General features: G+C 28.3%; 2 protein-coding genes across 2 annotated transcripts in view; both read left to right on the forward strand.

Annotated features, from left to right (window-relative positions):
* The first annotated feature begins 752 nt into the window (after positions 1-752).
* Positions 753-24,598, forward strand: part of LOC111620477 (ectonucleoside triphosphate diphosphohydrolase 4-like) — a 45,236-nt gene continuing 21,390 nt past the window's right edge. Inside the window, exons 1-6 of the mRNA XM_023362397.1 lie at positions 753-918; positions 3,478-3,623; positions 10,440-10,649; positions 12,996-13,146; positions 14,992-15,152; positions 22,873-23,046. Coding sequence (XP_023218165.1) covers positions 899-918; positions 3,478-3,623; positions 10,440-10,649; positions 12,996-13,146; positions 14,992-15,152; positions 22,873-23,046 — 862 coding nt within the window. The 5' untranslated portion in view covers positions 753-898. The remainder of the gene's footprint in view (positions 919-3,477; positions 3,624-10,439; positions 10,650-12,995; positions 13,147-14,991; positions 15,153-22,872; positions 23,047-24,598) is intronic.
* LOC111620488 (histone-lysine N-methyltransferase SETMAR-like) lies at positions 4,555-6,357 on the forward strand. The gene has a single exon (XM_023362406.1). It carries the CDS (start codon positions 4,801-4,803, stop codon positions 5,293-5,295), a length of 495 nt encoding a protein of 164 aa, XP_023218174.1. The 5' UTR covers positions 4,555-4,800; the 3' UTR covers positions 5,296-6,357.

Below are 24,598 nucleotides of genomic sequence, written 5' to 3' on the forward strand. Positions count from 1 at the left end.
CCGTTCACAGCACGGCACACGTATTTGTAAAATCTAAGTGACTCGTACAACATGGAATTCATATAAAAAGGAATTATCAACAGTGTTATAGGGGGTCGACTGTACTGTATATAAGTCTAGTATCACTATTTTCTATCAAAATAATCTGTAATTTATTGTTACATATTATACATTTTTATCACGTTTTATTAATAAATTTACTGATAAGAAATAAATAAAATTGACAAAATGACAGATATATAAACCAAATGAGGACTGTTCTGCTCTCTCTCTTTCTACCTGTAATGCAGCATCAGTTATTTTACATAAAAATTGACTTAACAACTTTAAGAAATTAAATTAAATCTTAAACGAAATTAAGTTTCTTTGTAAAGAAATCACTTACTTCACTTCCATATAAAGGCACATTATCTGCAAATGGTATTTTTTCAATCTATCGAAAGAAATAATCGATTTCCTCAAGAAACATAATGTTACATATGTTTTCGAATGAAATTGAAGACTTTCTCAGATGACTGATGTAGGTGGCGCGACTAAACGATCGTTTGTAAATATAAAATTTCCTATTAAATATTCATTTAATTTAAAATAATATTAAAATTTCCATCTTAGAAGTTAAAAAAAATATATTAAAAAATCTTAATAATTGTTTAATTTTTAAAAAAATATTCGAAAATATGAAATATTTTTATTTATGCATTATCTTTTTCTGGTAACTTTGTTTAAATTGTTTTAATGGGCGAATGGCAGGCGACGTCTGTGATTACGTCAGCGAGTAAACATAATTGTTTAAATGTCCGCGTATCGATGAATAATAATACTTTAGATAATATAATTTCTTTAATATTTATGGATATGTTATTCTTTTCTCCTTATTCATTTCGTACATTAGAAGTTCATGAATCCAAGAAATATAAGGTGAATAATTCATACATAAATGCATTTCGTTTATTATTTTTTAACACGTGTGCTTTAAGATGTAAAGATGAATCATCGTTAATTAATTATGCCAGCTTAAAACATTAAACTGATTATTATGATGTATTATTAAACTAATTTCGTCCCGACGTATCCGACACGTTTAAAAATTAAAATAAAATTAAATTAAACGAATTATGGGTTATTCGAGGCTTGTGAATTAACGGCCGTGATTATTTGTATGAATTAATCGGTGTGCCTTTAAAGCTAGGTTCTCGTTGGCGTGTGAATCGCCGTGAAGTAGATACGGATTGTCGGTTTGTCCCCGTTCAACTGGTTAGGAGTTGAGAATTTCTTGACATTTGACAGACTTGGTTCCTTCGACTGGTCGACTTTTTGTGACCAGTGTTTGAAAGCTTTCCAACCAGTCACCTCCTAAATTAGCTTGTGGCGCTTAGTATAATGCAGATGATACTTTGTTTCTGTTAGCATTTGTTTCATCTGGTAAGGTTCGTAAACCAACAATCCTTTTATTAGCGAGGTTGAGGCCGAAGTTTTAAACGCAAAAACGTGTATGTTGGACGTTCAGCACCACCTTCCTGTAAGCATAGAAGTTTGATGATGGTGTTTGGATAGTCGGTGGAATCATGCTTGACATTCCAAATGCCATTGTCAAACTTCTAGGCTTACAGGAAGGCGGTGCTGAACGTCCGATGTACATGTTTTCGTGTTTAAAACTTCAGCCTCAACCTCACTATTGACTTCGGTTAGTAGGTTAAGATCCTCTGTGAAAAGGTTGTTTTAAAATTCTATCGGGTTGGCAAACCTTGCATATACGACTCTCCTAGCATTTTGAATGGCTTTATGTAGGCAGATGAAGCGCAGTTTTGTTAGATCGACCGAAGTCAATAAAAGGATTGTTGGTTTGCAAGAAGAGGTTTTTTGTGTTCTTCATAAGAAAGTAGTTCGTAAGATGGAATAATCTGAATTAACAGTGGGCAAAGTTTAAATAATGCAAACTTGTGATTGCCCATGCCCAGAGAAGGCCTGTTAACTGAGTAAAAAATGTTAGCATTATTTAAACTTCACTTGCTGTCAAAGATGTGTTGATTAATTATGCATTGTGTAATTATAATATATTATGTATTGAACGTATATGGTATATCTCTTATTAATGTACAGTACATGATGATATATCTTAATTTTACAAAGAAAATTAAACAGATAAAATTTTTGAATGTTTAATATTTATTAAAGCCACTAACAAAAACCTAATATTTGGCAGAGAAGTTCAAAAGTGCTAGCATTTTGTTTGTGTCAAACAGGCAAAAATGCTAGCACTTTTGAACTTCTCTGCTGGATATTAAGTTTCGTTAGTGGCTTTAGTTCAAATATACTCAGTTTTTTGACTGATAGTATTTAATATTAATATATAAAATAAACTACAATATTAACAATTATTTTTGTTTGAAAATAAATATATTTATAGAAGTGTAATTTAAAAATTGTATTAATCTTTAAGTGTTTGAATTGAGATGACAAGACTAAAACTATATAATATAGATGGCTGAATGCAAAGGTGTTAAGGCATCAGCCTACCTCTCTGGGAACCTAGATTGAATCCTGGTAAGCAATCCAAGGAATTTTTCGGAGTTGGTCTGGCCCAGATATGTTGTGTCTCATTTTTCATCACCTGGCTCTCCTATTGTGGACCTGGCTGAATCTATGACAGTTATAATTAAAAAGACTCTCTTAGAGCCCACAGAACAGAAAGAGTTAAAAAAAAAAAAAGTACTGTAATACTGTACATTAAAAATTTTGACTTTGATTTATGGTTCATTGACTTTGATATTATGAACTTTTATGATAAAGTATAGAGGATTTAACTAAAAGACAATGATTATTCACATTTACAATCAATCAATATTAAAATTGACAATAAATTTAAATTTACTTTTAGTATTAGTTAGAAATTTCTTGGGATTATCTTGCATTTTAGATACTCCGAAAATGAAAATCAATATTCATGTAAAAATAGAAACTAATATAGGTACACACACACACACACACACACACACACACTATATATATATAATTCATTATGACAAGTGTACTCAAATATACACTTGTCATAATTGGTAATTAGTCAAAAATATATTTATCAAAATTAATTTAAAAAAGATTGATTTAGCATCGATGACTCATAAATTTCTGTAACTAATAAATTTTATATATTTATTTATTATTATTTTATTTTTTTCTTTTTAGTTTTATTAAGTTTTATTCTTAATGTAAAATCATTAACCTAAATTTTACAGATGTGAACTATAGTTCAAATTTTATGTGAAGTATAAGATATTAAATTATGTATTGAATTGGAAGAAACAAAATTGTTAATAATACTCAAATTAACCACAATAATTTATATAAAAATAACAATATTAAAATTTTGAATGTTTTAAGAAAATAAATTTTATGTAATAGTTATAATTCAGTAATTAGATAATTTTTGTTAAATATAATTTAAAATATATAATTTTTTAAAATTTTCTTTGATAGGAAAATATGTTTCTATATGGGAAAATATTTTTGGCCTCGTAATAAAGGATTTAGTGGAAGATGGAAATTATGGATATTTCCAGTTACATTTTGTATTTGTGTTTGCTTATATTTAATTTATAGAAATTATGTTATATTTGAAAGAGGTATGGAAAATTATCATTACATTTTTTTTTATTTATTAAGAATTTATATTAAAAATTGAATAAAATAATAATTATACTTACTTTGTTTACCTTTTATTTAAAATTTTTAAAAATATTTTGATGAAATTTTATATTCTGTGAAAACTATTTGTGAAAAGTTACAATATAAAATTTATATATCAATAATCTTCAACTAAGATACTAATATCAATAAGAATAATTTAAACAATAGTTGATTAAAAATTAAAATTGGGTTGATAGTATTTATATAAAAATATAAAAAAATATATTGAAAATACAATATACTATTTATTTTTTTTGTAAATACCATCAGCCAATTTTTTATTTTTAATCAACTATTGTTGTGAATTAGGGTATTGGTATCATCGCCAGAGAACGTTTTTAATCATTTTGCATTTTTTAGAGGCATAGCCACAAATAAAAGGTCATCTCTGTAAGAAAAATTGTTTTTGGATTGTCATTGGTGATTGTAAAATGATACACTTGTGAAAACATTTTGTATCTTCAATATATCTTTTATATTTTTAAATAATTTAAACCTCTGATGAAAATTTAAATATTTTTATTTTATAAATTTAAACTAAATTTTTGAATTATATTATTATCTGATTTATTTTGTTATGAATTAATTATTATCTATCAATATTTTATTACAAAAATAAATGTATACATATCTATTTATTTTTTATAATAATATAAAAACTATGTTGGAAGTTTATTTTTGTTTAAAAAATCTTGTTTATTTTCTGTATATACATTTTATGATAAACTAGCCAGAATTCATTAAATATTTGGAATTATCATAATATGACTTGCTAATTAGTTTGATGTCATAGTTATTAGAATTTTGAATTGTATTCTATCAAATAAAATCTCTGAATATTTTCATATTTCTTTCTTAACTTTATTCCTTTTGTGAGTAAATTTTGTTAAAGATTTTTGAAATTATTTCCAAAATTTGAGAAATAAATTTAGGTTGGGGAAAAAGAAATCCATTATTTTGTCACTAGATGGCTGTAGTGATACATATCTCATAAAATATTGATGACACAAGTTCAGACTTGTGCTTATTGGAAAAGTGACATTCTGTACTAAAAAAAATTCTTTTACAGTTTTTTGATTGGTCAATTCAGTTGTGAGTTATAGGGTGTAAAAGATGGAAGTTAACAAAGAGAAAATTAGGTATGTTTTACAATTTTGCTTCAATAAAGGCGAAAATGCAAGCCAGGCAGCTGAAATTGTGAATGGTGTTTATGGTCCTGATACTGTCACAGCCAATTATGTGCAATTTTGGTTTCGTCAGTTCCGTTCTGGTAATTTCGATGTTAAAGATGCACCTCGCACAGGTAGGCCCGTTGTCGAAAATGTCAATAAAATCATGGAAATGATAGAAGTAGACTGGCACGTTAGCACTCGTAGCATTGCCCAGGAGCTAAAGATTGACCATAAAACAGTTCTAAACCATCTGAATAAAGCTGGATTCAAAAAGAAGCTTGATGTTTGGGTGCCACATGAATTGACGGAAGAAAACATTATGGATCGAATTTCCATCTGCGAAGCCTTGGCCAAACGGAACGAAATCGACCCATTTCTTAAACGGATGGTGACTGGGGATGAGAAATGGGTTACATATGGCAATATTGTGCGATAACGATCGTGGTCAGTGTGGTGAAGCGGCTCAAACGGTGGCTAAACCAGGACTAACAGCCAGGAAGGTTTTGCTGTGCATTTGGCGGGACTGGAAAGGAATCATCTACTATGAGCTGCTTCCATATGGCCAAACACTAAATTCGGACCTCTACTGTCAACAATTGGACCGTTTGAAGCTAGCGATTGATCAGAAGCAGCCAGAATTGGCTAACAGGAGAGGTGTTGTACTTCATCACAACAACGCCAGGCCACACACATCTATAGTGACTCGCCAGAAATTCCAGGAGCTTGGTTGGGAAGTTTTGATGCATCCACCTTATAGTCCAGACCTGGCACCAAGCGATTACCATCTTTTTTTATCATTACAAAATTTCCTCGGTGATAAGAAATTGGCATCAAGAGAGGATTGCGAAAATCACTTAGTCAAGTTTTTCGCCAATAGGGAGCAGGGCTTCTACGAGAGAGGAATTATGAAGTTACCTTTAAAATGGCAACAAATTATAAAACAAAACAGTGCATATTTGATCCAAGTCGAACAACCGAAACCATGTTAAATAAAGACTTGAAATGAACGTAAAAATAATGGATTTCTTTTTCCCCAACCTATATTTAAAATACAGATTTTTTTACTTTAAAATCAATTTATAATTTTTATGTATTACTTTTCAAATAGCTCACCGAATACAATACTTTTAATAGGAAACTCATTTCCATCCATTTTTGAGAGTATTGTAATTTTAAAAGTTTTCACTCTGTACAGAGCTGCTTCACAAAGTATGTTCACACATTGTCACATCTACACAATGTTAGCATGTTTGGTCAATTTCTTTCTTTACATAAGTGTGACTTAAAGTTTGATTTCTAATCAATAAAAAGAAAACCATTAAAATGTCATTTATATCATAAGCAGCAATTTAAAAACACAAAGAAAAAGTTTGCTTTATTTCAGTTTAATCTGAATTTGGGAATGTGGGATTCCCAATTTTCATTATATCATGACTAACTGATGTATCCAGTGATACTTGGGTTATCTTAAATTAAGTAAACATTAAACAGGATTGAAAATGATGCATAATTTTGTTATTTGGTGATTTTGTATTGAACATTGAATAATTGTTTCTGTTGTAATGTCAGTGTTAAGAGAGGATCCAAAAAAAAACTTTTTTCGATCCTCTCTTAATAAAATCTATGGTTTTTATTTAAGTATGGTTTTTATATACTTGTTCCATCATATTTTACAGAAATATTTGCAAATAAGTTAAAACATTTCTCTCAAATGACAGAAAAAAAGGCATTTTTATTACAGCACTCTGTAACAAAACAATTTACAATTTGAAAGCATTGAAAGTAGATGGAAAATAATATTAATAAGATTTTTTAAAATTGTTTTAAAATATTCATGTATTATTAGGATTTTTGTCAGATGTGATAAATTATCAGTAAAGAAAAAGTTTGTATTAGATTTTTGTTTTTCCTCTTATTCCTCAAGATTATAGCATGGTAATATATTGTATTAAAAGTAAACCTATTAAAGTATACTTTGTTACTCACTTTGGTATGTTTTCTATAAGTTTGTTTTCAGCATTTTAAGTTTTTTTCTTTTAGAAAAAACTTGCTCTTTTATTTTATTTAATCTCCAAAAAGAAACTTTTTCCAAATGTCATTATTGGAATATATGGTTTAATACTTTTCTTTTGAACACACAGGCATATAATGAAAATTATATTGAATGCATGACATTACATTTGCCCTCACAGTGTATGGTACATGCATCTCTTGCATTCACATTGTGTCACTGATGAGTAACAAATTATGCACACACTGACAATTTTGTAGGCTTTATTTTTATTTACCATCCTTATACTTTTGAATGTATTGCATGTTTTCATGATTGAGAAAGTGTTCCATGTTGAAATTTAAATTATTTTGATGCAGCAAGCTTAGCACCATTTTCTGGTTTTTCATTTTTAAAGTTGAGGCGCTAATGCCTACAGTTGTCACCAGAAGGCCTCGACAGGATGACGTCAGCACTTCGACAGATTTCTGCACTTTTTCGACCTGCCACAAGAGAGATCGGTGGTGTGCGACAAGAGCTCTACTACTTGACTATTTGACTAGACAAAAGGATTGTAGTGCTCAACGACTGCTGCCTACAAAGTGCTGCAGTAAAAATTGCAAAATAGCATTACAACTTTCCTTTAATTTTTTAATATTTAAAAAAAAGTATTATTATAATAATGCTAATTTTTGGCACAAAACTTTAAAACTTTATTTTTTGTGTGATATATAATTTAAATTAAAGAGATTGGTTCAAGGATATAAATCCACAACTGGCTGGTTTTGAGTTATCAGTAATTTCATTCTCTGTTCGTGCATTCTTACCTGTCTGTAAAATAGGAATATACATCATACATGATTACAGCCTATCCCAAGTATTCAAAGTTTATGATCATAGAATTAAGATATATGTAGTTGGATCAATAAGTCTCCAGACTCAAAAGGATGGAGAAACAAAAACTATTAAACTTTTTATTAATAAAAGGCATTATTATATACATTTATTTTTCAATATATGAGTGATTTTGCTCTATATACTTCTTCTAGCAGCAGACAAAATCTTCAAATGCCTTTGAAGAATGTTGGAGGACGGGTGCTCAGAAATTTGGTTACTACTTCCTTTGATTCATCAACCAATGAGAAGTGTCCTCCAGTAAAATGTTTTTTAGCTCTTAAAATATAGCAAAGTTATTAGGTGCAAGATCAGAGATGTTTGGAGGGAAACTCACAAATTGTATCAGAAATCAAAAAATTTTCTGATGCAGTTTGTGGATCTCTTATCAGTTCTGAGTAGTATCTACTGTTTATTGTGTTTACCTTTGTCAAGGAAATCAATCTTGGTAACTCCTTTGTGGTCCCAGGATACAGTTAGCATGGATGCTTGCTTGTGATACATTCCACTTTGGAGTTTTTGAGGTATGGTTTATCTGGAAATTTCTATTCTGTAGAGGTCCACTTACTCTTTGGGAATGAACAAACCCATTGGTTTTTTTCTCTTTAGTAACAATGTTTTTGATGAATTCATTGCTATATTTGTCAAACAGTTCCAAATTTTCAGAACACTGGAAACAACATTCACACATTTCCATGGTGAGAAATAAACCAGGAGCAAAACTTCTGAACTCCCATCTCCTACATAATGGCATGGATCCCTTACTAATGTGCAGTAAATTGACAAGTTCACTTGCTTTGATTCAACATCTGCATTTCAAAATTTTCTTGTACAGTTTGTTTTTCATTGCAAATTTCTGCAGATAATTCTTCTCTTGTCATATTGAAAATTCTCTGCTGCTTTTGTTTGAATTCACAAATTTATAAATGGTGCTACATGATGGACAATTTTCTCCATAAGCCTGCTGTAGGTTTTTGTGAATTTCTGCATTGTCTGTTTTTAGTAGCACCAAAAACTTTGACACTCCAATATTCTACTTGCATCTTCATTTTTCAAGTAAGACAAATTTTAAAACATTATTATTATATCTGCTATGCACATCCAATATCTGTTGCATAACAGATTTTTCATGTTATTGGCTATTTAAATTAAATTTTTTATTGGCATCATCTGTATACATCCTGATGAGTCTGAGGACTTGACCCAACTACACATGCCCAAGGATGTATATCCTTTTAAATGTGTATGGAACAGGCTGCAGAAAAAAAATTGTACAAGTTCATGGATATATACTATTCTGTTGCATAGAGATAATGTTTCCAGATTTTCAATAGGAAGTTCTTCTGTCCTGTTTAAAAATTCTTCTATGCATCCATATTGGACCTTGTTTTTCTTCTTATTGCAATTAAATAAGTAAAAGACAACTGAAAATATTTTCTATCTAATTACACTTACCAAATAAATAACTAAGGACACTAAGAGGACCTATTTGTTTCGTACAATGCTATTATTATTTTTTTGTAATTATAGTCAAAGTGAAAACTTTTGATTTTTGACAAAAAATTAAAATTATTTTTTAGTTCTTTAAATGGCCATTCTGAAAGTAAAATATTCAAATTTATATTAATTAAAGAATTTTCTTTCAATCTGGTAACATTAACAGGTTTTTTTTTTTTTTTTAAGAAGGCAGTATTGTATGTATCAAGTGAATATGAAGATACCATAGTTTGAGCTGAATTATGTATGAAATTCAATTCCAAATTTACATATTGAATAATTACTGTTATGGTGTGAAATTTCATATATTTTCATGATTTTAAAATATATATTTAATGATATCAAGATTTTCTATATGAAATTTTTTAGAAACATTAATTTTTTCATGATAATTCTGTTTTAAATATGAATTAGTTGGATTCAAAATTATATAAAATTAAATAAAAAGTAATTATTTTATTTAAATTGTAGTTAATTAAAAAATACAACTTATTGTACACATTTTTAAAATTCAAATTTATTAATTTCACAAAAATCAATAGATTTTGATTGTAATTTTATTTTATTTGAGAGGTTTTGTGTAAACAGTTTTATTTTGAAAGCATCTATTCGTTCATTAAAATTCTAAAAATTTGATCACAATAAATATCAATAATTAGTGGACAAAAAAATTATTTTATTATTCTTTGACATAATTCTGAGAAAATGAAATGATTTATTACTGAGTTGTAAATTATTTTATTTTATGATGGAATTAAATATATTAAACTAAATTTATGTAATAAAAAAAAATTGTTTAAAGTTTAATATTTTAAAAAATATTAATTTCTACAGTATTGACTTGAATATTCTCATCACAATATGAGCAAGTATTTTCCATAAACATCAATATAAATCAATACATTTTCTTGTTTACAAAAGCATTTACATTTCATAAGAATGCATTAAAAATGTCCTTCATATGAGATGATCTTACATAAGCAAACTATAATAAATTTTCAATTATTAATGATAAATCTATTTTCAAACTCGATGCAAGAGTTGCAAAAGTAGTAATGAATTTTTTTCCAGATGAATATATAAATTATATAAATTTACTTTTTACAGTATTATTGTTATTATAACATTATTTTTAAGTTAAAATAAGATGTTTTAAGTTTTGTATTTAATTATTTTATAAATTTTTATTCATTCTTTAGATGTATCAGATAAAAAGTATTATTCATTAAATGGAATTTTTGAAGATAAAGATAACCTTGAATATGCAATAGTTATTGATGCAGGAAGTAGTGGAAGTAGAGTTTATATTTATGTTTGGCCTCCTCATAAAGGAAATCTTGAACATTTGCTTGACATTCATCAGTTAACAGATGAATTTAATAGACCATTAGTGAAGAAAATAACACCTGGTATAATATAGTTAACAAATATTTATATTTTATATAATTATATGTTGTAAATACATTGTTATAGTTAATTGAATAATTTCTCAATTATTCAATCAACTATAATAAAAAATTATATATATATAATTATTATTAAAACTCATCTATGTAATAGTCAGTTGGCACAGTTCAGATGATTAGTTTTTCATCTAAATTATATACCTTATATAATTTAGATGGAAAACTATCCTGTAATAATATAAACCCATAATTTAATATCCTAATCACCCGACTAACTTGTATTGTGAGGTAAACTGCACCAGTTTACCTATATAATAATGTATTAGTGGTGTTTGATATTTTCAAATAATCCACTGTAAATATGATATTTTCCTATATCAACGTCAGAAAAATGAATGCTGGCTAATATTGTTAGCGATGTTTGATATTACTGATTTCGGGAATTATCAAAATTTATGAAGTTAATTAAAGTAATTTGAATATTCATCACAATATTCTTCTTTAACTATTTTTATGTTAGTTATAAATTACATTAGTTTACATCTCTTTTGGAATCAATCTGTTTCCTTCTTACAATGTCAATGTTTTTTTTACTCTAATAATCACTCACCAGAAATGAAAAAATAGCCCAGTGGGCAATTATTACAGGAAATATGGTAATGGCTTCTGAACTGTATGTGCTTGAACTATATATCTTGTGGTAATAACATTAAATAACAGATGTATGTCTGTTACATATCTGATGTGAAAAATATTTAGTTTGGTAGATGTGTATATTGTTGTTTATTTTATATTTATTTTTTTTGAAGGTTCTGATTTAGTTCAGGACCAGTTATCAGGGCTGTCAAGATGCAGGGAGAGCTGGGGATTTTTCTCCAGACCTAGAGAAAACTTAGGGCCCATAGAAGTTTCAACCTCCTATAAATTAATGTTACTTTTACTAACAAAAAATAAAATATTTAAGTCCTTTAATTAATAAAAAAAAACATTCTACATATTTTGTTGGTTTAAAAGAAAAATCTGGCAAATGAGGCCACTAAGGCGAAGGTAAGTGCTTGTACAGGGTCTGCTCTACCACCTAGTCCTATACAAGCAATCAGCAACTCTGCCAGTCATTGTATTTATAATGTTATGCACAACCAAAGTGAAGCAATATTATGTAGTTTTTAGTCTGTTTTAACTGTTAGAATTAAATTTTTGAATAAGAAATAATATATGAAAAATCAGCTTTATGTTAAATAAAAACAAAACTATAAATAATAATGTAACTTAAAAGAGTTAAATCATAGTGAAGACAAAAATATTTACTTGGTTTAATACTTCTAATATTTCACATTACCTACCATACATGGGATTTTTTTTATTTTATCATTTATTTAACATTAATTTATAAAATATATAATACATTATACATTAAAACTATAATAGTATAATTAAGGCTTATCAAAGAAATGATGCCAATTTTTTTTATTTATAAAATTACACATCAGATGTTCCATTTAGAGAAGATGTATGATTATAAAATTTTTATTGTCTGTAGTGAAAATGTATTCTTTAAATGATTAATAAAAATTCAAATTACTATATAAATTGCGATCAAGTGTTACTGCTAATATTTGAGGAGCTAAGTATGCCACATTAGACAATAAAAGCATCAAATTTTATAATTTATAACAAATGTATTTTGATTTAAAATTGTCTAGTCCTCATTAGTGCTAGGTGAAAATTAGTATAATTAATAAATAGATATACCTGTGATATATTATTTATAATACTGCAAGTTTGTATTGTAAGATTTAATAATATCTAATTATAAATCCAGACAGATTTTAACAATTTTAGTTTCTTTTAAAAATACAGTTTATGCTCACTGCTATTATCATGATTTTAAATGTTTTTATGGAAACATTAATTTGACCATTTACTTTTCTGAAAAATAATGTCTTTTAGTTTAAAAAAGAAATAATCAACATTGTTTTTCTTTTGTTGTGTGACATCATTTTTTTCCTTTTTATTTGAAAAATATTATCATTCTTTACTAGCAATAATAACATGATTATGTAAATTATATTAAGATTTCAACATAGTCATTCTTTTTTCCATTTCTCACAACAAAATTTAAGAATTAAAATTGATTCAATTATTCTAAGTTTTTATAAATGTAAGTTATAAATATAATACTATGGTTAAAAACTATAGTATTATTATTAAATAATTATTGTTTAATCTCAAGAAATAAATTGTTTTGAGTTTGAATTAGGAATATTTTGTTGTATTAAAACTTTAAATTTTAAAATTTCAAGTTTTTCTTATTATTATTTTTAATGAATTTTTTTGTTTAATTTACAGGTTTGTCATCATTTGCAGATGAACCATTCAAAGCAAGTGATTATCTTTATCCACTTCTTCAGTTTGCTGCTGAAAATGTTCCAATTGACAAGCATGTCCAAACTCCACTTTTTATATTAGCAACGGCCGGCATGCGATTGTTATCAGAAGAGTAATTATATATACATATTACATATACTTACTATACATATTTTGGTTTTATTTATTTACTGCTATTTTAGTGTTTAAATAAGTAAAACTTCTTTAAAATAAGATTATCATCTTTATATTTTATTGATCAACTGTCTTTTTATTTTTATTTATTTGTTGATTAGAATTATTATTCTCACTCTCACTCACTCAAACACACACTCATACATGCTTTTTTTTTAATAAATTTTTTTATATTTGGAAAGTTTTGAAAATATTTCAAAGAATTTTTAAATGATTGTATTTACTAAATAATTAAATAATACAATAAACCTCTGATATTTGTGGATGTCAGTGTTTGGGAGTTCAATCATTTGTGATTGGAAATTTATGCACCAAAATTTCATTTTTTGTGAAAGGTTTTGACCTGTTGAGAAATGGGAGATTCTTTACTACTGTAAACTGGAGTTGGTGCATGCGTGAATTGAATGTTCAAGCAAGTGTAAACTAAAACATCATTGCACTCATTTATTTGTATGGTGTCTGTCATAAGTAATGTTACATATGTTACTACAGTACTTTGTTCATTTTTTTTTTATTTTGGCATACATAAAATGACTTTTGCAAAACTATAAACCATTGCACAGTATATTAATTCAATAAAATCATTTATTTTTCTGAATATTTTTTAAAACAGTAATTATACATAAAGTCTTCAAACAAATTACAAATTTAACATTGAAAATGGAAGTAAAAAATTTGAGAATTTGATATTCATGAAGGACTACTCCATCCCAATTATTCACAAACATGGGGTATCAGTGTATTATAATATATGTATGCATATACAATAAAGCTATCTTCCATCTTAATTACCAGTGCTAATCACAACCCTTGAAGAACCCTTTTATACTGGATCTACAAATAGGCACACATGGGTTGCCTTATGTGTAATTTTTAGATTTCATGCTTTTGCAACTGTTAAGTTTTGGTTGGTATTTTATGTTCCAAAGGTTTTCAAATTTAACCTTTTAAAAATCTTTGTTCCAAGCATTCCAATTTTGGAATTTGATTCTACTGTAACCTGATGCAGACCTTGAGTAAGGTTGAAAGCATTTGTTGGATGATTTATTAAATGCTTTTTGTTACTATGCATATACAATATGTATGTAATTTGCTCATTTACCCCAAAAGGGTCAATACCAATTCTATTGGGAAGCCCTGATGCAGAAAAATAAAATGTTTGCATTTATCAGTAGGTATCATCAATCCAGATATACTTCAAAAGCCTTGATTAAAATATAAAAACATTTAAAACAGTATTACATTATTCCTATACTACCATAGTTGCACCCAGAAAAATATTTGCTGTAAAAAATAGCTGTCTAATTACAAATAAATAAGGAAAATAAAAAAGCAAGTAAATTTTTTTACATAAAATTTATTAATAAAAAGACAAATTTTTCATTGTACAACTTTGTGTGTAAATATTTTCAGTTATATATTCATTTCTATATGCATAAAATGCACTCTAAGTGTTTAGCCTGTTTTTTTAAAATAAAAGTTATGTCTTATATGCCATAAACTATGGTAATCAAACATATTTATCTTTTAAAATTGAATTTTTTATATTAATGTTATAATTTTAACATAGTTTCATGATAGATTTGATAGATTTCACTTGTGCAAAATCTGCATGTAAAAAATTATTCATTTTTATGTATTTAGTCAAAATTATATGCTTTGAGTTTATTATTTTAAACAATGATACATCATAGAGTAAATAAATATAAAATATTTCTATATGTCACTGACATTTAAATTTGTACTTATTAAAAATGTAAAATATTAATAATTTAATTTTTAGCATTCAAGAATCAATATTAAATGATTTAAGAGTGGACATTCCACAAAACTTTAGCTTCCATTTTCCTCCAACTAATGTAGAAGTAATATCGGGAAAACAAGAAGGAATATATTTATGGATAGCTATTAATTATCTACTTGGAAATTTTGATCACACTTTTGGTAAGTTTGTATTTTGTGCAATATAAATAAATAATTTCAATATTCAAAAATTAAAAAACTAATTACTATAATTACTAATGAATATTCTGTGAATTTTATGAAATATCTTCAAATAAAGCAAAAATTAAGTAAAAGCATTTTTTTCATGAATGACAGGAAATTGACATGTCAGTTTTCTATACAATCTGATATGTGCATCATTTTATAGTATTAACTAGTCTTTTCTTAGAGAAATTTTAATGTTGAAAATGTAATCATGCACTCACTAAATGCATTATCATGTTATATCTTCTTGTCTTTAGAAGGAAATCTTAGTATAATTAGATAAAAACAATATTATTATTTCCAGTTAAGTCTGATAAACATGAAAATGGAGTAATATCTTAATTCATGGAAAAAGACTATTTTACAGGTTAGAAAAAATCTTAGATAGTATAAAAATAGTAACTTTTTTTTTACCACATATACATCTGATATGAATAAAGCTTCACATTTCTTTTAAATAATTAGCTTTAAATGTCTTGAAATTATTACTTCCATATTTTATGTTTAAAAGTAATGTTTCATGTTGACCGAGTTTGGGCTAGAAAATTGTAATTTATATGTAAGTTGAGGATTATTCATTACTGGGAGGAAATTTTCATTCAAAGTGAGAGAGATGAAGATTAGGAATATATTGTAGAAATCCTCTGTAGGACAAGGCCTACAGAGCTAACAAAAATTAATGGGCAGGTCAGTTTGACAGATATACTAGCTTTTAATTAATTAATTCCAGTTTGGCACGATCGCGATATATACATAGAACACAAAATTTATGATTTTTACAATATTCACGTAGTACAAATAAAATGATACACACATTTCCCTCTTTCCTCCTCTCCTTTAAGGGGACTCATGACACATTATAACAGGGAAACATCGAAAGGCGCATAACAACATGCAAACTACTCTGTTCAAATGAATTCTCAACTGATCTCCTTTCTCTCAAATGCATTGTAACTCAATGTAAAACCATTTTATTTGAATGTAAATGGATTACCGTATCTCCCATTTTATTTTCGTTTTTGACCCTCTCACACTCGGCTTCTCAATCTCCTATATCCACCTGTGGCCAGAACACAGCAAATCGGGAACAAGAAAAATAACAAAGGGTGCTACTACACGTGGGCAATGTTCCCTCTAAGCTGTGTGGCTGAGCACTGCTTAAATTGTTGCCGCGCATGAGAATTTGTGCACCGTGCAGGCAAGCAACCACACTGATTTGAATTGTTGTTTACTTATTTCTCACTCTGTCTGCAACATGATTATTGCTATGTATATTTCAATTAAATACATTAAATCATTGGCAAAAGATAATACTTTGAATGGTAGTATGTTTTAAAATGAATTTTAATCTCTACTTTATAATTAATTATTTTAATTTTTATAGGAAAAAGTAAGATTAATATATATGCTCAGAAAATTTTTTTTTGCTCAGAGAAGTACATGTTCCGCTCAGCTACAAAAAAATTAGAGGGAACATTGCACGTGGGTCCCGATCTTTTATAACCTACTAAGTGGATATCCTTCTCACATGACCTCTACTGGCCAATCTGGCTGCTGACATGAGGTGAATTGAGGAAAGCTTACATCATGAACAAAAACCAAGGGGTCGAGGGAAAAACCGAAACAAACAAAAACATAGTCGCGAAGCACTACAATATAGATTCTGAGCTATACAGTAATACCTCGACTTATGCTACCCTGACTTTTGCGAACCCGGAGTTACGTGATTTTCAAAATTCGTCGATTCGTCTTTTGTTTGAGTGTCACGCAACTCTTGATTACTCACTCCCCCCACACTATTGTTCAGCTTACATGTTTGCATGTGTCATGCAGAATCGACATATAGCTACAATTTATTTTGTGTTTATTTCTGTGTTTGTTATATCTACGGAGACTTGAGAGACTCTGCTATGTCATCCAAGCAAAGTAGAACTGATTCTTCTGCATCAAACAAGAAAAGAAAAACTCTATCTTTGGAATGTAAAGTTAACATTATTAAAGACTTCGATACAAAAATGAAAATTTGTGAATTGGCAAAGAATTGACGGTCAGTACAATTATAAAAGGTAAAGAAAAAATTTTCGAAGCTGTGAAAAATGCTCAATCTTTAAATTCAAGCATCATTCATAAACGTCACGGTATTATTGGTGAGATGGAAACAATGTTAAAATTATGGTGTGATAATCAAGTAAATGTGAAAAATTGTATAATAATATAATTTGTTATACATATGTATTATCTAAGATTTTATTAAACATTTTTTTCTAAATTATTGTTTTCTTTAGTCTCCAGCCCCAATTAAAAATTATTTGTATGTATCTATATGCGAAATTATACCCCGACTTACACGAATTTGACTTACACAGTTATCGCTCGGTCCCACCTATCGCATAAGTATCATATATTACTGTATACAGATATATTTTCATTTAAAAAAATGAGCTAATTTATAAATTCTAGACAAAAATTATCGATTATTGTAATCATTTTTTTATAACAAATGATTGTCAGTTTTATTATATATTTTGTATTCTCTTATAATTAGAGAATCGTCATAGTATCTGTAAAATATCATCATACTGTTCAATTGTCTAATAATAATAATATTATTATAAAGGAAAATAGTGGACTAATTAATAATATATGTTATAAAAGATTTACATATTTGTATATAGTAGCAGCTATGGAAATTGCATCAATTCTTACAAAAATGTCTACTTTTTAAACTAAAATATCATTCTGCTGTAGACCTGCAAGAAATTATAAAGAATGCATCATTCATAACATTATAAATATGAGAACACTTTTCATTAGCTGACAAAATCTACTGCAAGTGTTTTTTGTTATATCTTCCAGTGATATAAAAATCCATGTGAAAGCACTGTACTGTATGTTTATAGGTAAAATGAAAATTTTTGACAATTAACACAAGGTAGAGAGCCTGTAATTGTTACTTTGAGTCTGAAAGTTGATGCTCTTATAAAATAGGGCAGAGAGTGCTTTGCAATTGATCAATAATTATGCATTTATTACAAAGGAACTGTGAACATGACAATATTGAAAGAAAAACTTGTTCAGAAGATAAGTGTGAATGTCATGCCAGTATAGAATACTGAAATCTGTGAGAATATACTAACAGTTCTGAACTGAAAGTAAGACATTAAGAGCAGATAGGTATAAAAGTGAGGATATGAACTTTGTAACATCACCTGTGCAACATGGGTTTATAAAACCTACTGTCCATGTAAGAAGTCAATAGTACAGTAATGTAGTAATGACTTCTTACACAGACAAAATAAACACACTGTACTCGTCCAAGTTAAACAGCATATCAATTGGAGATTTGACATGTGGAGATTTGTTGTTTTCAGATTAATCAAATTTAAATTTCACAGTTATGATAGAAAACCCTATGTAAGGCATAGAAAAAGCAAAGCCTATAGCAAGAATTGTTTGATGCAGATATTGAAGTTTCTGGTGAGTCAAATGGTGTGAGGAAGTATATCTAATAAATGTGCTAGCAGACTACACCTTATAAATAGGTCTGTGAATGGAAAGTGCTACAAAACATCTTATCTGCCAAGCTACTTCTGACAATTAAAAGGCAGTTTTCATAATGATTTTATGCCATGTCACTGCAACAAGATGAAGGGTAAAATATAATATGTCTTTTCTCTATTGCTTAAACTGACACACAAATTGTAGTTTTTGGTAAAAAACTTTCTACAAGAGGTCCAGTTCAAATGCCTAACCAGCTTAGACATTCTTAGCAATATTTGTGCTGACTGAACTCAAAAATTGCAGAGAAGACTCCAGAAAATAAACAGCAACTACTGGAGTGAATTAGAGGAGTTTGATATCATGAACTTAGTATAGAATATTGGAATTCCAATAAAGTGCTGCAAAGCTGTTATTAAGGCTCAGGATGGCCCTATGAGATATTAAGATAACAAACATTTACTTTTCATTGAATGATGTTTTTCAGACATACTCATGCTATGAACCTTTTTTCTTTTTTTTTTCTTCTATAACTGTGAATGGCAAGTTCTTGCAACAGTATTGTTAACATTATATGTAATAATTTGGATTTTTTGATTTAATCGTCTCAATTTCTTCTCAGTGCTACATATTTTACCATTACAAATCACAATCATAACTTAAATATACTACTATGTATCAATTGAATGCTTTTTGATGAAATTTTCATGACTGCTAATATATCATTAGACAACTTTAAATATGTAAAAAATATATTATTTAAAATAGATTCTAATACTTAAATTAATATCATGAACTGTACTGTACATATAACATTTGTTTTTTTGAAAAACTTCAAAGAAAAAGAAGAAACTATATGAATAGAAATGGTCATAAAATATCATTTCTAAAATTTATTTTGTGCTTTATGATTTATATATGAATGGTAGTATGTTTTAAAATGAATTTTAATCTCTACTTTATAATTAATTATTTTAATTTTTATAGGAAAAAGTAAGATTAATATATATGCTCAGAAAATTTTTTTTTGCTCAGAGAAGTACATGTTCCGCTCAGCTACAAAAAAATTAGAGGGAACATTGCACGTGGGTCCCGATCTTTTATAACCTACTAAGTGGATATCCTTCTCACATGACCTCTACTGGCCAATCTGGCTGCTGACATGAGGTGAATTGAGGAAAGCTTACATCATGAACAAAAACCAAGGGGTCGAGGGAAAAACCGAAACAAACAAAAACATAGTCGCGAAGCACTACAATATAGATTCTGAGCTATACAGTAATACCTCGACTTATGCTACCCTGACTTTTGCGAACCCGGAGTTACGTGATTTTCAAAATTCGTCGATTCGTCTTTTGTTTGAGTGTCACGCAACTCTTGATTACTCACTCCCCCCACACTATTGTTCAGCTTACATGTTTGCATGTGTCATGCAGAATCGACATATAGCTACAATTTATTTTGTGTTTATTTCTGTGTTTGTTATATCTACGGAGACTTGAGAGACTCTGCTATGTCATCCAAGCAAAGTAGAACTGATTCTTCTGCATCAAACAAGAAAAGAAAAACTCTATCTTTGGAATGTAAAGTTAACATTATTAAAGACTTCGATACAAAAATGAAAATTTGTGAATTGGCAAAGAATTGACGGTCAGTACAATTATAAAAGGTAAAGAAAAAATTTTCGAAGCTGTGAAAAATGCTCAATCTTTAAATTCAAGCATCATTCATAAACGTCACGGTATTATTGGTGAGATGGAAACAATGTTAAAATTATGGTGTGATAATCAAGTAAATGTGAAAAATTGTATAATAATATAATTTGTTATACATATGTATTATCTAAGATTTTATTAAACATTTTTTTCTAAATTATTGTTTTCTTTAGTCTCCAGCCCCAATTAAAAATTATTTGTATGTATCTATATGCGAAATTATACCCCGACTTACACGAATTTGACTTACACAGTTATCGCTCGGTCCCACCTATCGCATAAGTATCATATATTACTGTATACAGATATATTTTCATTTAAAAAAATGAGCTAATTTATAAATTCTAGACAAAAATTATCGATTATTGTAATCATTTTTTTATAACAAATGATTGTCAGTTTTATTATATATTTTGTATTCTCTTATAATTAGAGAATCGTCATAGTATCTGTAAAATATCATCATACTGTTCAATTGTCTAATAATAATAATATTATTATAAAGGAAAATAGTGGACTAATTAATAATATATGTTATAAAAGATTTACATATTTGTATATAGTAGCAGCTATGGAAATTGCATCAATTCTTACAAAAATGTCTACTTTTTAAACTAAAATATCATTCTGCTGTAGACCTGCAAGAAATTATAAAGAATGCATCATTCATAACATTATAAATATGAGAACACTTTTCATTAGCTGACAAAATCTACTGCAAGTGTTTTTTGTTATATCTTCCAGTGATATAAAAATCCATGTGAAAGCACTGTACTGTATGTTTATAGGTAAAATGAAAATTTTTGACAATTAACACAAGGTAGAGAGCCTGTAATTGTTACTTTGAGTCTGAAAGTTGATGCTCTTATAAAATAGGGCAGAGAGTGCTTTGCAATTGATCAATAATTATGCATTTATTACAAAGGAACTGTGAACATGACAATATTGAAAGAAAAACTTGTTCAGAAGATAAGTGTGAATGTCATGCCAGTATAGAATACTGAAATCTGTGAGAATATACTAACAGTTCTGAACTGAAAGTAAGACATTAAGAGCAGATAGGTATAAAAGTGAGGATATGAACTTTGTAACATCACCTGTGCAACATGGGTTTATAAAACCTACTGTCCATGTAAGAAGTCAATAGTACAGTAATGTAGTAATGACTTCTTACACAGACAAAATAAACACACTGTACTCGTCCAAGTTAAACAGCATATCAATTGGAGATTTGACATGTGGAGATTTGTTGTTTTCAGATTAATCAAATTTAAATTTCACAGTTATGATAGAAAACCCTATGTAAGGCATAGAAAAAGCAAAGCCTATAGCAAGAATTGTTTGATGCAGATATTGAAGTTTCTGGTGAGTCAAATGGTGTGAGGAAGTATATCTAATAAATGTGCTAGCAGACTACACCTTATAAATAGGTCTGTGAATGGAAAGTGCTACAAAACATCTTATCTGCCAAGCTACTTCTGACAATTAAAAGGCAGTTTTCATAATGATTTTATGCCATGTCACTGCAACAAGATGAAGGGTAAAATATAATATGTCTTTTCTCTATTGCTTAAACTGACACACAAATTGTAGTTTTTGGTAAAAAACTTTCTACAAGAGGTCCAGTTCAAATGCCTAACCAGCTTAGACATTCTTAGCAATATTTGTGCTGACTGAACTCAAAAATTGCAGAGAAGACTCCAGAAAATAAACAGCAACTACTGGAGTGAATTAGAGGAGTTTGATATCATGAACTTAGTATAGAATATTGGAATTCCAATAAAGTGCTGCAAAGCTGTTATTAAGGCTCAGGATGGCCCTATGAGATATTAAGATAACAAACATTTACTTTTCATTGAATGATGTTTTTCAGACATACTCATGCTATGAACCTTTTTTCTTTTTTTTTTCTTCTATAACTGTGAATGGCAAGTTCTTGCAACAGTATTGTTAACATTATATGTAATAATTTGGATTTTTTGATTTAATCGTCTCAATTTCTTCTCAGTGCTACATATTTTACCATTACAAATCACAATCATAACTTAAATATACTACTATGTATCAATTGAATGCTTTTTGATGAAATTTTCATGACTGCTAATATATCATTAGACAACTTTAAATATGTAAAAAATATATTATTTAAAATAGATTCTAATACTTAAATTAATATCATGAACTGTACTGTACATATAACATTTGTTTTTTTGAAAAACTTCAAAGAAAAAGAAGAAACTATATGAATAGAAATGGTCATAAAATATCATTTCTAAAATTTATTTTGTGCTTTATGATTTATATATATATATTTTACATATTAAAAAAAACAACTATGTTCTATTATACTGAGATATATTTTGTAGTATTTATTTTAATAAAACTTCAGTTTTTATTTACAAAAATTCAAAGTTTAAATATTTTTATTAAAAATTATTTTAATTATATTTTTATGTTTAAAGAAAATGATGACAAAACAAAAATTGTAACCAATTCTTCTATTTGGAGAAAACCTACAGTTGGAATGTTGGAAATGGGTGGTGCTTCTTTACAAATAGCATATGAGGTGACAGATGATGATTATAATAATGAAATTCAAGTAGGTGTTTCTTTTTTTTTATTTTCTGAGAATATTTGTTGGATAAATAATTTCTAACATTCATTAATCATAGTAAAAAATAAATAAATATGATATTGTAGTGCTGTGCTACTTTAGTATTGTTGTTTATATATGCTTAGATATTAATATAATTTGTGTATATAAATCACCTTCCATTACCACGTGTCGGGATCTACTTTTTGTATAATTGTCCGCGGAATATTATGTTGTATCACTTTTCTTGCTACACCAACTGGTGTAGACTAATTGGTCAAGAATGGGGTCACGTGTTAAGAGAGTATTCATGAATGAGGGGGGAGTATAAATTGGACCGTCTTCTGTATTGAAGGCTCTTTCTTAGTTTTGCTTTGCGGTCTGATATAGTTCGTCTGGTAGCAGGAGATAGAAGAGTTAGCCAAGGAATGAATACATCGAGTGGAGGTACTGTATTATAATCCGTTTCCATCCTTAAGAACTTATCATCAACAGGTTTGTGGTGTGCATGTATGGACAGTTTATAATTAACAGACCCAAATAATATTGATATTGTAAATGTATGATATATATATGAAATATGTAGAAAGTGCATTAGTGGAGAGTCATGAACTGTTGTCTGATGATCGGAGATTTGGAAGTTCATCTAATAGAAGAACAAAGGAAGGTTGTAGCAGCACGTGTTTATCGTCTTGTAAATGACTGTATGTAGATTTAATATGAATTAGTTTAGTATTTTAGTAATAAGTTTAGAATTTAATGTTTGTCATTAGAACTACATCGTGTCATCACTAAACTGTAGCACATTTGTACCTTGTAAGCAGGGGCGTGCCGTGACATTTGATGATAGGGAAGCTGTGTTTNGAATTGAAAAAATTTGTCTTTATTACGTCTAATATTACGAAGAAATCAGTCTCCACTGTACTCGGCTAGAGATTGAGTCGGTTAAGCTTTTAAGTAATATTTCGGCTCTTTCGGTAGGGTTTTATTTATGTCCCTAATTCTTTAATCTCTTAATTGTTTAACTACTTCTTAAGTAGAAATAATCCGAAACTGGTTACTTTGTACTCGAATACTTGTAGTCTCGGGAAAAAGTGGAAAGACAAGTTTTTATGACAAACGGATACATAAATCGTAAATTTAAGGAAAATAAATTCTAGAGCCTTTTCTGTACCTGGTGCATCTCTCTCATTCATTAAATTTAGTTGTAAATGACGCTGTCAAAGTAACGGTTAATTTTTTAACATTATACAAGAATTGTACACGTTTTTTTTACATCCCCTTAAAGATGGGATGTAAGAAATCGTAATATCACTGGTTTAACATCGAAATCCGTGAGTAATATAAAATCGGAAAGCGGAATAAATATATCAAATATTTTTATGGATTTTTTTAAACTCCTGTCAACTATACAGAACTATCGTAAAAACATAGTATATTCTTATCGGTTGGGTTAAGTTATAAATCTACTCGTTATTCACGTAATCGAAATATCTAGTGGGCAGGCGGCTAACAGCCCAGAACCGGTCCTTGATAGAATTGGAATCTTTATATGTGTGCAGCTTTCACCCAAGGTCGTAGGCTTCCACCGGCTA

The sequence above is a fragment of the Centruroides sculpturatus genome, unplaced genomic scaffold (assembly GCF_000671375.1).
Source record: "Centruroides sculpturatus isolate CEXI.00-Female unplaced genomic scaffold, Cexi_2.0 scaffold28, whole genome shotgun sequence".
Classification (NCBI taxonomy): Eukaryota; Metazoa; Arthropoda; class Arachnida; order Scorpiones; family Buthidae; genus Centruroides; species Centruroides sculpturatus.

What these genes read in the sequence shown, in the direction of transcription:
- LOC111620488 (XM_023362406.1), top strand. Translation starts at nt 4,801, where the DNA reads ATGGAAGTTAACAAAGAGAAAATTAGGTATGTTTTACAATTTTGCTTC.